This window comes from Heptranchias perlo, chromosome 1 (assembly GCF_035084215.1).
Source record: "Heptranchias perlo isolate sHepPer1 chromosome 1, sHepPer1.hap1, whole genome shotgun sequence".
NCBI lineage: Eukaryota > Metazoa > Chordata > Chondrichthyes > Hexanchiformes > Hexanchidae > Heptranchias > Heptranchias perlo.
This window is the reverse complement of record NC_090325.1, coordinates 161225172-161238479: the sequence shown is the minus strand read 5'-3', so window position 1 is coordinate 161238479 and position 13308 is coordinate 161225172. Positions and strand designations below refer to the sequence as shown.

Here is a 13308-nt window from a genome sequence, read left to right as displayed (position 1 = left end):
AGAAGTGGAGGAGCGCAGAGGTCTCGGAGGTTTGAAGGGCTGGAGGAGGTTACATGGATAGGGAGAGGCGAGGCCATGGGCGGATTTGAAAACGAGGATGAGAATTTTAAAATCGAGGCGTTTCCGGACCAGGAGCCAATGTAGGTCAGCGAGCACAGGGGTGATGGGAGTACGGGACTTGGTGCGAGTTAGGATTTTTGGGGGAGAGAGTTCCACTAGATTTCCACTACCCTTTGTGTGAAGAAGTGCTTCCTGGCATCACCCCTGAACGGCCTAGTTCTAATTTTCGTGTAACGCCCCCTTGTTCTGGACTCCTCCACCAGAGGAAATAGTTGTCTATGCAACCGGTCCTCATAATTTAACCCTTTTAGTCCTGGTAGCATTCTGGTGAATCTGTGTTACACGCCCTCCAAGGCCAATATATCCTTCCTGAGGTATGGTGCCCAGAACTGAATGCAGTACTCCAGATGGGGTCGAACCAGAGCTCTGTACAGCTGTAACATAACTTCCACCCTTTTGTATTCCAGATCCCTTGAGATAAAGGCCAACATTCCATTAGCCTTTTTCATAGACTCATTGAAAGGTTGCAGCACAGAAGGAGGCCATTTGGCCCATCGAGTCCATGCCGGCTTTATGCAAGAGCAATCCAGCTAGTCCCACTCCCCCGCTCTTTCCCCGTAGCTCTGCAAATTTTTTCCTTTCAAGTACTTATCCAGTTCCCTTTTCAAAGCCATGATTGAATCTGCCTCCATCACCCCCTCGGGCAGCGCATTCCAGATCCTAAACACTTGCTCTGTAAACAAGTTTTTCCTCATATCACTTTTGGTTCTTTTGCCAATCACCTTAATTCTACGTCCTCTGGTTCTTGACCCTTCTGCTGATGGGAATAGTTTCTCTCTATCTACTCTGTCTGGACCCTTCATGATTTTGAATACTTCTATCAAATCTCCTCTCAACCTTCCCTGTTCTGCACTCTCTCTAAGGCCTTCACATCTTTCCTAAAGTGCAGTGCCCAGAACTGGACACAATACTCCAGCTGAGGCCTAACCAGTGTTTTATAAAGGTTTAGCATTACTTCCTTGGTTTTGTAAAGAATCTTACAACACCAGGTTATAGTCCAACAATTTTATTTGAAAATCACAAGCTTTCGGAGGCTTTCTCCTCCGAAAGCCTCCGAAAGCTTGTGATTTTCGAATAAAATTGTTGGACTATAACCTGGTGTTGTAAGATTCTTTACATTTGCCAACCCCAGTCCATCACCGGCATCTCCACATCCTTCCTTGGTTTTGTACTCTAAGCCTCTATTACTAATGCCCAGGATCCCAAAGGCTTTTTTTTAAACAGCCTTCTCAACTTGTCCTGCCACCTTCAAAGATTTGTGTACACACCCCCCAGGTCTCTCTGTTCCTGCATCCCCTTTAAAATTGTAGCATTTAGTTTATATTGCCTCTCCTCAGTTTTCCTACAAAAATGTAACACTTCACACTTCTGTGTGATAACTTTCATCTGCCATGTGTCTGCCCATTTCACCAGTATGTCTAGGTCCTCTTGAAGTCAGTTACTATCCTCCAAATTGTTTACTACATTTCCGAGTTTTGTGTCATCTGCAAACTTTGAAATTACACCCTCTATACTCAAGTCCAGATCATTAATATATATCAAAAAGAGCAATGGACCTAATACTGACACCTGGGGAATACCACTGTATACTTCCCTCTACTCTGAAAAACAACCATTCACCACTACTCTCTGCTTTCGGTCCGTTAGCCAATTTTGTATCCACGCTGCTACTGTCCCTTTAATCCCATGGGCTTTAATTTTCGTAACAAGTCTATGATGTAGTACTTTATCAAACACCTTTTGAAAGTCCATATCATCATGCAAGTCCAACATCAACTGCACTACCCTCATCAACACTCTCCGTTACTTCATCAAAGCACTCAATCGAGTTAGTCAAACACGATTTTCCTTTAACAAACCTGTGCTGATTTTAATTTATTAGCCCATACATATCCAAGTGCCAATTAATCTTGTCCCGGGTTATTGTCTCTAAAAGTTTCCCCACCACTGACAATGGGCTGACTGGCCGGTAATTGCCGGGTTTATCCCTCTCCCCTTTTTTGAACAGGGTTGTAACATTTACAATTCTCCAGTCTTCTGGCACTATCCCCATATTTAAGGAGGATTGGAAGATTGTGGCCAGAGTCTCCACAATTTCCACCCATACTTCCCTCAGTAACCTAGGTGCATCCTATCTGGACTGAGTGACTTTTCTACTTTTAAGTACCTCCTCTTTATCTATTTTTATCCTATCCAATATTGCAGCTACCTCCTCCTTTACTGCTACAACGGCAGCATCCTCTTGTCTGGCGAAGACAGTTGTGAAGTATTCATTTAGTACCACAGTCATGCCCTCTGCCTCCACAAAAAGATCTCCTTTTTTGTTCCTAATCGATCTCACTCTTCCTTTGACTACCCTTTTACCATTTATACGTTTATAAAAGACTTTTGGGTTTTATGTTTGCCATAATCTATTCTCATACTCTCTCTTTGCCCCTCTTATGCCCTTTTTTAGATCTCCTCTGTGCTTTCTCTCTTCAGCCTGGTTCTCTACTGTATTATGAACCTTACATTTGTCAAAAGCCTCCTTTTTCTGTTTCATTTTAGTCTCTATATCTTTAGTCATCCAGGGAGCTCTAGCTTTGGATGCCCTTCCTTTCTCCCTTGTAGGAATGTGAATACTCTGTTCCTGAATCAACTCCGCCCATTGTTCAATTACTGTTTTATCGACCAATTTTTGATTCCAATCCACCTGGGCAAGATCCCTTTCTAACTCAATGAAATTAGCCCTCCTCTACTTAAGTATTTTCACATTTGATTGTTCCTTGTCCTTTCCCATAACTATTCTAAACCTAATGATGTTATGATCACTGTTCCCAAATGCTTTCCCACTGAAACATGCTCCACCTGCCCCACTTCATCCCCCAAAACTAGATCCAGCACTGCTTCCTTCCTGGTTTGGCAGGAAACACACTGGAGGTTAATTTGGTTAACCCCCGAGAATTGGCGCGAGGATCGTGGTGCGCGATTAACCCGCGCCCGGTCATTGAGATGCAGGCAGCACGTAACATTTATGCTGCCTGCTGTTTTACATGATTGCTGCGCGCAGCCAGCCCTACCTTGTGTTGAGAGACTGTTCACCAGAAGAGGGCCCAGATATCGTGAGTGGCGAGCACTACTTGAAGGCAGCTTGCACTCCTTAAAGGTGCACTGTGGCTGCAGGAAGTAGTGGAAGTTAATGGTGAAGTGAATCTGTGCTCAATATAGTGAAGCATATTGATGACAGAGGACTGGAAGAATGTTAACGTGGTACCATTGTTTAAAAAGGGAAAAAGGGATAGACCAAGTAATTACAGGCGAGTCAATCTAACCTTGGTGGTGGGCAAATTATTGGAAAAATTTGAGGGACAGTATTAATTGTCATTGAGAAAGGCACTGATTAATCAAGGACAGTCAACATGGATTTGTTAAGGGAAGGTCGTGTCAGACTAACTTGATTGAATTTTTTGAGGAGGCAACAAGGAGGATCGATGAGGGTAGCGTGTGATGTAGTCTACATGGATTTTAGCAAGGCTTTTGACAAGGTCCCACATGGCAGACTGGTCAGAAAAGTAAAAGCCCAAGGGAAAGTTGGAAGTTGGATCCAAAGTTGACTCAGCGGCAGGAAGAAAAGGGTAATGGTTGACGGGTATTTTTGTGACTGGAATGCTCTTTCCAGTGGGGTCCTGCAGGGATCAGTACTAGGTCCCTTGCTTTTTGTGGTATATATCAATAATTTAGACTTAAATGTAAGAGGCATTAAGAAATTTGCAGATGATACAAAAATTGGAAATGTGGTTGATAGTGAGGAAGAAAGCTGTAGACTGCAGGAAGATATCGATGGATTGGTCAGGTGGGCAGCAATGTGGCAAATGGAGTTCAATCCGGCAAAATGTGAGGTAATGCATTTGGGAAGGGCAAACAAGGCAAGGGAATACACAATAAATGGGAGGATACTGAGAAGTGTAGAGGAACAGAGGGACCTTGGAGTGCATGTCCACAGATCCCTGAAGGTAGCAGGGCAGGTAGATAAGGTGGCATTCGGGATACTTAAGAAGGCATACGGGATACTTTCCTTTATTAGCCGAGGCATAGAATATAAGAGCACGGAGGTTATGCTAGAACTGTATAAAACACTAGTTTGGCCACAGCTAGAGTACTGTGTACAGTTCTGGTCACCAAATTATAGGAAAGATGTGGTTGCACTAGAGAGGGTACATAGGAGATTTATGAGGATGTTGCCAGGACTGGAGAATTTTAGCTATGAGGAAAGATTGGATAGGCTGGAGTTGTTTTCTTTGGAACAGGGGAGGTTGAGGGGTGATTTAATTGAGCTGTATAAAATTATGAGGGGCCAAATGGAGTGAATAGGAAGGACCTATTTCCCTCAGCAGAGAGGTCAATAACTAGGGGGCATAGATTTGAAGTAATTGGTAGAAGGATTAGAGGGGAGTTGAGGAGAATTTTTTTCACCCAGAGGGTGGTGGGAATTTGGAACTCACTGCCTGAAAGGGTGGTAGAGGCAAAAACCCTCATCACATTTAAAAAGTTTTTGAATATGCACCCAAGTGCCCCAACCTACAAGGCTACGGACCAAGAGCTGGAAAGTGGGATTAGGCTGCATCGCTCTTTTTCAGCCAGCACAGACACGATGGGCTGAATGGCCTTCTTCTGTGTCGGAAATTTCTATGATTCTATTTCTTCAATTCTATGATAGGAACTATGGAATTTTTAATGAGCAACAACTTGGCTGCTCAAAGTTTGCGGGACTCTTATATTTTCAAAACATAAGACACTGGTCTGAATGGAGATCAGAAATTACAAACTGTTGAGTTCTTTCAAAACATTGAATAAAGATTGCTCACAACTACAACCCACATTCTCCAATCTGCACAGCAGACCCCACCAATCTGCCGATCAGAGTTTTACTGGGCCTGAGAGAGAGTATGCACCAAGGTTTTCTGTTGATGCACCAGAGGCCTTGGTGCAAGAGATGGGCAGAAGGAGGGGCATCCTATATCAGCAGGGGGTGGGGGTGGGCAAGAGGCCCTCCAGGCATAAGCTCCCAAGGCAATTGGAGGCAGTAAGGGACGAGGTCAATGCCAGGAGCATAGCACCATGAACATGGATGAAGTGCAGGAAGAAGTGCAATGATTTGACACAAGTGGTCAAGGTGAGTGAGTTCAACTGTCAAGTAGCATATCCTACTAACTTCACCAATAGCTGCATCCACTGCTCCATGCACCACACCCCCTATCACCCACGTACCAACAAACTCTTTTAATCAGTACTCAACTCTTCCAATCAGATGATTCATCTCACCCTCACACATTACCACTGTTGCAAGCCGCACACCACCACTCACAGGTCACACACACACTGGCAGCTATTCAACTATGACAGCCACATCACCCAAACAACTTGCAGGTCACCCACTGACACACTTCCCGCTTTCTTGCAGGTGAAGGTGGCGCACAACAGAAGGGAGCAAGTGGCAGTGGCTCCATGGAACAAGAACCTGCTGTCCTCTCTCAGGATGACAGCTTTCCTGTCCCACCCCTGCTACTCCACCAGTGCCCTTGCTGTTGCCTGTCAGCTAGTCAGCCCACTCCCAGTAGTGTATTGAAACATTATTGTGGGAAGATAGGAACAGGAATAGGCCATTTAGCCTCTTGAGCCTATTCCCCCATTCAGTAAGATCATAGCTTAGCCCCATATCCCTTAATACCTTTGCTTAACGAAAATCTATCAATCTGAGATTTAAAATTAACAATTGAGGTAGCATCAACTGCTGTTTGCGGAAGAGCGTTCCAAACTTCTACCACCCTTTGCGTGTAGAAGCTTTTCCTAACTTCACTCCTGAAAGTCCTGGCTCTAATTTTAGGCTATGTCCCCTCGTCCTAGTATTCAAGTATAGGAGACCTCCAAAAACAGGTACAAATGCATCAGCAGCCAGAAGCAATAATCCAGCAACTAACCAGTAAATCCTGCATGATCCCTTTAAGTAGCGCTAGTGGAGGTCCTCTGTGCTGTTTAAGACCTGTTTAGCTGTGTGAGTTTAAGACTGGCTGGAGTGTGGAATTCCAAAATCGCAGCTTTCCATTTAAATCAGCGTTGCACACTGATCTACCACATAATCTCCCAACTTTACATGCTGCTGGCGTTTGTTAAGCGCGCAAGCTTTTACCAATATGGCACCCTGCGCACGTCATGTCGGAAATGTGCGCACGCATCTTGAGCGCCATTTTGGATCCTTAGGAGTCCGCGTGGCACCTACACAACGGGCGCTACGTGGCCCAATTTAGCCCCCAGTGTTCCAGAAAGTTCTCTTGAACACATTTCAGGAATTCCTCCAACTCTTTGCCCATTACACTGTTACTGTCCCAGTCTATATTGGGATAATTGAAGACCCCCATTATCACTATTCTATAGTTTTTGCATCTTCCTGTAAGTTGCCTGCAAATTTGCTCCTCTATCTCCTTCCACTATTTGGTGGCTTATAGTATACACCCAGTAGCGTAATAGCTCCTCTATTGTTCCTTAATTCTAACCAAATAGATTCTGTCTTTGAGCCCTCAACTACATCATCCCTTTCCAGTACTATAATAGTTTCTTTGATCAATATTGCCACCCACCTTTTTTCTTTCTTTCCCTATCTTTCCTGAATATCTTGTAGCCAAGAATATTAAGTTCCCCATCCTCCCCTTCTTTGAGCCAGGTCTCTGTTATTGTCACTATATCATAGTCCCATTTGGCAACTTGAGCCTGCAACTCACCAACCTTATTAATCATGCCACATGCATTTATGCACATGCACTCGAAAGTCATCTTAAGACTGCCTCGCATTTGCCCCCTGTCTGATCCCTCCTATTTCTGAACTCTTCTTTACTCCAGTGCTATTTGTCCCTCCAAGTTCTCTGAGCAACTTGTTCTTCCTTGCTAATGTTTCATCCTAGTGCCCATCCGCCAGCCAAATTAGTTTAAACCCTCCCCCACAGCACTAGTTAACCTCCCCATGAGGGCATTGGTCCCAGCTCTCTATTCCTTCATCCAAGTAATTTATAAATATAGTGAAAAGCTGAGGCCCCAGTACGGATGTTGCAATGCAGAACCATCTTTTCATAGTATCACAGGATCATAGTAGGTATAGCACAGGAGGAGGTCATTCAGCCTAACGTGCCTTTGCCGGCTCTTTGAAAGAGCTATCCAATTAGTCCCATTCCCCTACTCTTTCCCTATAGCCCTGTAAATGTTTCCCTTCAAGTATTTATCCAATTCCCTTTTGAAAGTTACGATTGAATCTGCTTCCACCACACTTTCAGGCAGTGCATTCCAGATCATTACAACCCGCTGCGTAAAAAAATGTTTCCTCATGTCGCCTTTGGCTCTTTTGCCAATCACCTTAAATCTGTGTCCTCTGATTACCGGCCCTTCTGCCACTGGAAACAGTTTCTTCTTATTTATTCTATCATGAGATATTAAACTATCTTATCTTCCTTCATAGGTGGATGTTAAAGATCCCAATGGAACTATGCAACTTTGAGAAGTGATAGGCATTATATAAATGTAAGTCTTTCTTTGTTGTATGTTTTATAACATGACTTATGAATTCTTAGTTACCATCATCTTTCAAATGTTTGCTACTGGTTTGCGACAACCAGATGTTATTCCCTAAGAATTACTTTTGTTGCCTGAAAAAAACCAAACGTGGATGTGCGTGCATACACATACACGTGCTAGCGATGGGGGAGGCCAAATGCAGTACTATGCCCACCATTAAACTATGACAGATTGAATTGAGATTGCTATGAATATTCAACATACTTCTATAACCATTATCAAGTACTTACTTTGAATTTACACAACTATCGTCCCATGTAATAGTCACCTGTCCCAGTGTCAGAGGTATGAAACTCACACCATTAGTCTGTGAAAAGAATTGAACATCTGTTTACAATACTGTGCTATATTCTTAATTTCTTTGACATGTAAACTATTCAAACCCTCATTGGTTGAATTATATAGAACCACAAAGGGTCTCCAAGAAGCTAATATTCTCTTGTATGTTTCATAAACAAATGATGGAACAGCATACAAGATTGGATGCAAATGATTTTCAGTGAATATGTGTATTCTATACATAAACACATACCCTGATGAAAAAATATTTGGTATGAAGTCCAGAGACTACCCCAGACATGCCCCCTTGATGTGGCGGTGGGAAGAGGGCAGGCGAAAGAGCCCCCTGTGCCGGAATTTAAACAGCCGGTGTAAATGGTGCAGAATTCTGACATAACCTGGTCCCCTGGGTGGAAATTGGGCTTACTGTGCTCTCCAACCCCAGAAATCTTGGGGCCCTTGTTTCTATATCATACAATTGTTGTCCCAAGTAATGCAGTATCACTTAAAACTGCAGTTCCATAATGATGCAAAAAAGTCAAAAATCATAATTTTCTATATGGTAAATTGGAATATTGTCACTTACTGATTCTGTTACTAGCAATCAAATACAAATGATGATCATAAATCATTTAAACCTCTTGGTTGCATTGCTGTTTAATTCAATTGCAGGCATTCATTATTGGAGCAATATCTTTACTGCCCATGCACAAAGAATAATTATGTCCCAAGTTAATTACCAATTACATAGCAAGATCTATGAGTTTTTTGGTCTAACAAGAATGAGTAAAAAGTCAAATTACAACCTGGCTTGGAGGCCTTTCAGGCTTTGCACAGATGTGCAACAGATGCACGGAGGGAATGGGAAGTTGTAGTTTCAGAATGAGGTTGCCTTCTGGAGGAAATGGTATTGGTCCCTTAACCATGGGATCCTGATTAAGACAAAATCAAATTACACAAAAACACTAAAATGAATGTTATAATAATGTGCTGATACTAAAATGGATATATCCATGGATGTGGCCAAATACACCTACATAGAAACAAAATATCAGTGTAAGGATGGTAACACCAAAGTTGGGCTTTATATTACATAGTATTTTAGCAAACAGAAATGGTCCTGCAAAGTTACTGACCAGCTGACATCATTGTGTCATATGGTTACAAATGTTTCTTTTTGTGTGACGTAATAGAAGAGCCACTGACAGGCCTGAACCCCCTTGGTAGTCCTACTTACATCCTTCAAGAGGCCAATATGTCTCATGTCACTTGGCATACCAAGCTCCGAAGTCACGGCAGGTTTGGGAACGCCCAGCATAGGGAGTCCACAACCCTGGTCCTGCTTGGCCTTGTTTTTCAGGAACGGGCCTGTTTTTCAGCTCTCCTGCTGGAGCTGCAGTGAGATTCAGCCAGGAGGGCTGTGGAATTTTGGGCCCTTGGCTTCTGAGAATTGTATTAAAATAAGGATGGACACTTGTCAAAAAATGAAACCCATTAAGCACAGAATGTCCTATCAGCTTTCAAAATGCACACATCACCCAAGATCTACAAAATATATTTTCTATACATACTTCAGATACAAAAGGCTAAAGACAGATACAAAAGGCTAAAGACGGAGGAAGCCCGAGAGGAGTACAAAAAGTGCAGGGGGATACTTAAAAAAGAAATTAGGAGATCAAGGAGGGGCCATGAAATAACACTGGTGAGCAAAATAAAGGAAAATCCTAAGATGTTTTATAAGTATATTAAGGGTAAGAGGATGACTAGGGAAAAAATAGGGCCAATTAGGGACAAAAATGGCAATCTGTGTGTGGAGCTGGCAGATGTAGGAGGGGTTCTAAATGAATTTTTTGCATCTGTTTTCACTATGGAGAAGGACGATGTAGACAGAGAAATACGACAGGGGGACTGTGATATACTCGAACATATTAACATCGAGCGGGAGGAGGTATTGGCGGTTTTAGCAGGCCTAAAAATGGATAAATCCCCAGGCCCGGACGAAATGTATCCCAGGCTACTGTGTGAGGCAAAGGAGGAGATTGCGGGGGCTCTGACACATATATTCAGAACCTCTCTGGCCACAGGGGATGTGCCAGAGGACTGGAGAACCGCTAATGTAGTACCATTATTCAAGAAGGGGAGTAGGGAAAAACCGGGGAACTACAGGCCAGTGAGCCTAACATCAGTGGTAGGAAAATTATTGGAAAAAATTCTGAAGGACAAAATTAGTCTCCACTTGGAGAAACAAGGATTAATCAGGGATAGTCAACATGGCTTTGTCAAGGGAAGATCATGTCTGACTAATTTGATTGAATTGTTTGAGGGGGTGACTAGGCGTGTGGATGAGGATAACGCAGTGGATGTAGTATACATGGATTTCAGTAAGGCCTTCGATAAAGTCCCCCACAGGAGACTGGTCAAGAAGGTACGAGCCCATGGAATCCAGGGTGCCTTGGCACTTTGGATACAAAACTGGCTTAGTGGCAGAAGGCAGAGGGTGATGGTCGAAGGTTGTTTTTGTGACTGGAAGCCTGTGGCCAGTGGGGTACCACAGGGATCGGTGCTGGGTCCCTTGCTGTTTGTGGTCTACATTAATGACTTGGATATGAATGTAAAAGGTATGATCAGTAAGTTCGCTGATGATACAAAAATTGGTAGGGTGGTAAATAGCGAGGAGGATAGCCTCAGTCTGCAGGACGATATAGATGGGTTGGTCAGATGGGCGGAACAGTGGCAAATGGAATTTAACCCGGAAAAGTGCGAGGTGATGCACTTTGGAGGGACTAACAAGGCAAGGGAATACACAATGAATGGGAGGACCCTAGGCAAGACAGAGGGTCAGAGTGATCTTGGTGTGCAAGTTCACAGATCCCTGAAGGCGGCGGAACAGGTAGATAAGGTGGTAAAGAAGGCATATGGGATACTTGCCTTTATTAGCCGAGGCATAGAATATAAGAGCAAGGAGGTTATGATGGAGCTGTATAAAACACTGGTTAGGCCACAGCTGGAGTACTGTGTGCAGTTCTGGTCGCCACACTACAGGAAGGATGTGATCGCTTTGGAGAGGGTGCAGAGGAGATTCACCAGGATGTTACCAGGGCTGGAGCGCTTCAGCTATGAAGAGAGACTGGGAAGATTGGGTTTGTTTTCCTTGGAGCAGAGGAGGCTGAGGGGGGACATGATTGAGGTGTACAAAATTATGAGGGGCACAGATAGGATGGATACTAAGGAGCTTTTTCCCTTCGTTGAGGGTTCTATAACAAGGGGACATAGATTCAAGGTAAAAGGCGGGAGGTTTAGAGGGGATTTTAGAAAGAACTTTTTCACCCAGAGGGTGGTTGGAGTCTGGAACTCACTGCCTGAAAGGGTTGTGGAGGCAGGAACCCTCACAACATTCAAGAGCATTTGGATGAGCACTTGAAATGCCATAGCATACAAGGCTACGGACCAAATGCTGGAATATGGGATTAGATTCGACAGGGCTTGATGGCCGGCGCAGACACGATGGGCCGAAGGGCCTCTATCCGTGCTGTATAACTCTATGACTCTATGATTCTACATGTAAAGATAGTGTTTGAATATAGAGAACCATTTTTAATTCAAAGTACTCCCAGTATAAACATGAATAAATAATAATTCTATATTGCTTAATCTTCACTTTGTATTCAAAAGAATTTGAAAGAATTGTGCGAATTTCTGAATGTTATCATTGAATAGTAAAATTTATGTTGATCACACCTCCATTTCTCTGATAATATGGAACTGTTTTGCTGTTGGAAAATCTGGGCTTCCAAGATTCTTCCATTGCAAGTAAGGGTTGGTATCGTTGTTGTCTAGATGGTAAATGACATACACAAGTTCTACAGAAAGATTAAACAGGACAGAAATCAATCTGTGTTTGTACTCTACTGCATTTTAAAGATTCTGTATGATTATCATATGTTACAGCAACTTCAAAAGACTGTCTTTGAAAAAATGTAAGGGAAAACTTGTTTTAATTCTCCAGCTTTGGTACTGATCAAGTACTGATTGCTTTTAATTCACCTGACTTATGGCATAAAAATTTCCTCTCTCTGCTGGTTATAAGGATCCGACATGAAATAGTTTGGAATATGCACCATTCAGTTCTTTGTGGTTGTGGACCAATGGCACAAAATTATCCATGATTTAGCACAATCATGGTGTAGAATGTGAAAACATTCTCATGGTGTAGTGAAGATACTATGAGAGGTTGGGGTTAAGGCACACAGATGTGGCTGCATAAAAAGCCCTTCATTCTGCATCTGACCATACCATCCCCAATCTTGAAGCCTTTGATGCTGATACGTGAGGGTAAATTCACTGATCTTGCGCTCCCAGCAGGAGCTGTGCTTGAAGGGAGCACAGGTTAGAGAATTGGCATGATTGTGTTGTAGCCTTATCTTTCATCTGTGCCCAAGTTAGACAAATGTAAGGGCAATATAAACTAGAGGGCACAACTCTAAAAGGGGTACAGGGACAGAGAGATCTGGGGGTATATGTGCACAAACCGTTGAAGGTGGCAGGGCAGGTTGAGAAAGCGGTTAAAAAAGCATACGGGATCCTGGGCTTTATAAATAGAGGCATAGAATTCAAAAGTATGGCAGTCATGATGAACTTTTATAAAGCACTGGTTTGGCCACAACTGGAGTATGTGTCCAGTTCTGGGCACCGCACTTTAGGAAAGATGTGAAGGCCTTAGAGGGGGTGCAGGAGAGATTTACTACAATGATTCCAGGGATGAGAGGCTTTAGTTACGTGGAGAGACTGGAGAAGCTGGGGTTGTTCTCTTTGGAACAGAGACGGTTGCGAGGAGATTTGATAGAGGTATTCAAAATCATGAAGGGTCTAGACAGAGTAGATAGAGAGAAACTGTTCCCATTGGCGGAAGGGTCAAGAACCAGAGGACATAGATTTAAGATGATTGGCAAAAGAACCAAAGGTGGCATGAGGAAAAACTTTTTTACACAGCAAGTGGATAGGATCTGGAATGCACTGCCCGAGGAGGTTATAGAGTTATACAGCACGGATAGAGGCCCTTCGGCCCATCGTGTCCGCGCCGGCCATCAAGCCCTGTCTACTCTAATCCCATATTCCAGCATTTGGTCCGTAGCCTTGTATGCTATGGCATTTCAAGTGCTCATCCAAATGCTTCTTGAATGTTGTGAGGGTTCCTGCCTCCACAACCCTTTCAGGCAGTGAGTTCCAGACTCCAACCACCCTCTGGGTGAAAAAGTTCTTTCTCAAATCCCCTCTAAACCTCCCGCCTTTTACCTTGAATCTATGTCCCCT

General features: G+C 43.4%; 1 protein-coding gene across 2 annotated transcripts in view; it reads right to left on the bottom strand.

Annotated features, from left to right (window-relative positions):
* idua (alpha-L-iduronidase) overlaps window positions 1-13308 on the bottom strand; it is a 376360-nt gene that overhangs the window by 29338 nt on the left and 333714 nt on the right. For both annotated transcript variants that reach the window (XM_067992953.1, XM_067992962.1), the window contains 3 exons: window positions 11737-11858; window positions 8805-8930; window positions 7950-8026 (listed from right to left, as the gene is read on the bottom strand). In XM_067992953.1, the coding sequence (XP_067849054.1) occupies window positions 7950-8026; window positions 8805-8930; window positions 11737-11858 (325 nt within the window). The remainder of the gene's footprint in view (window positions 1-7949; window positions 8027-8804; window positions 8931-11736; window positions 11859-13308) is intronic.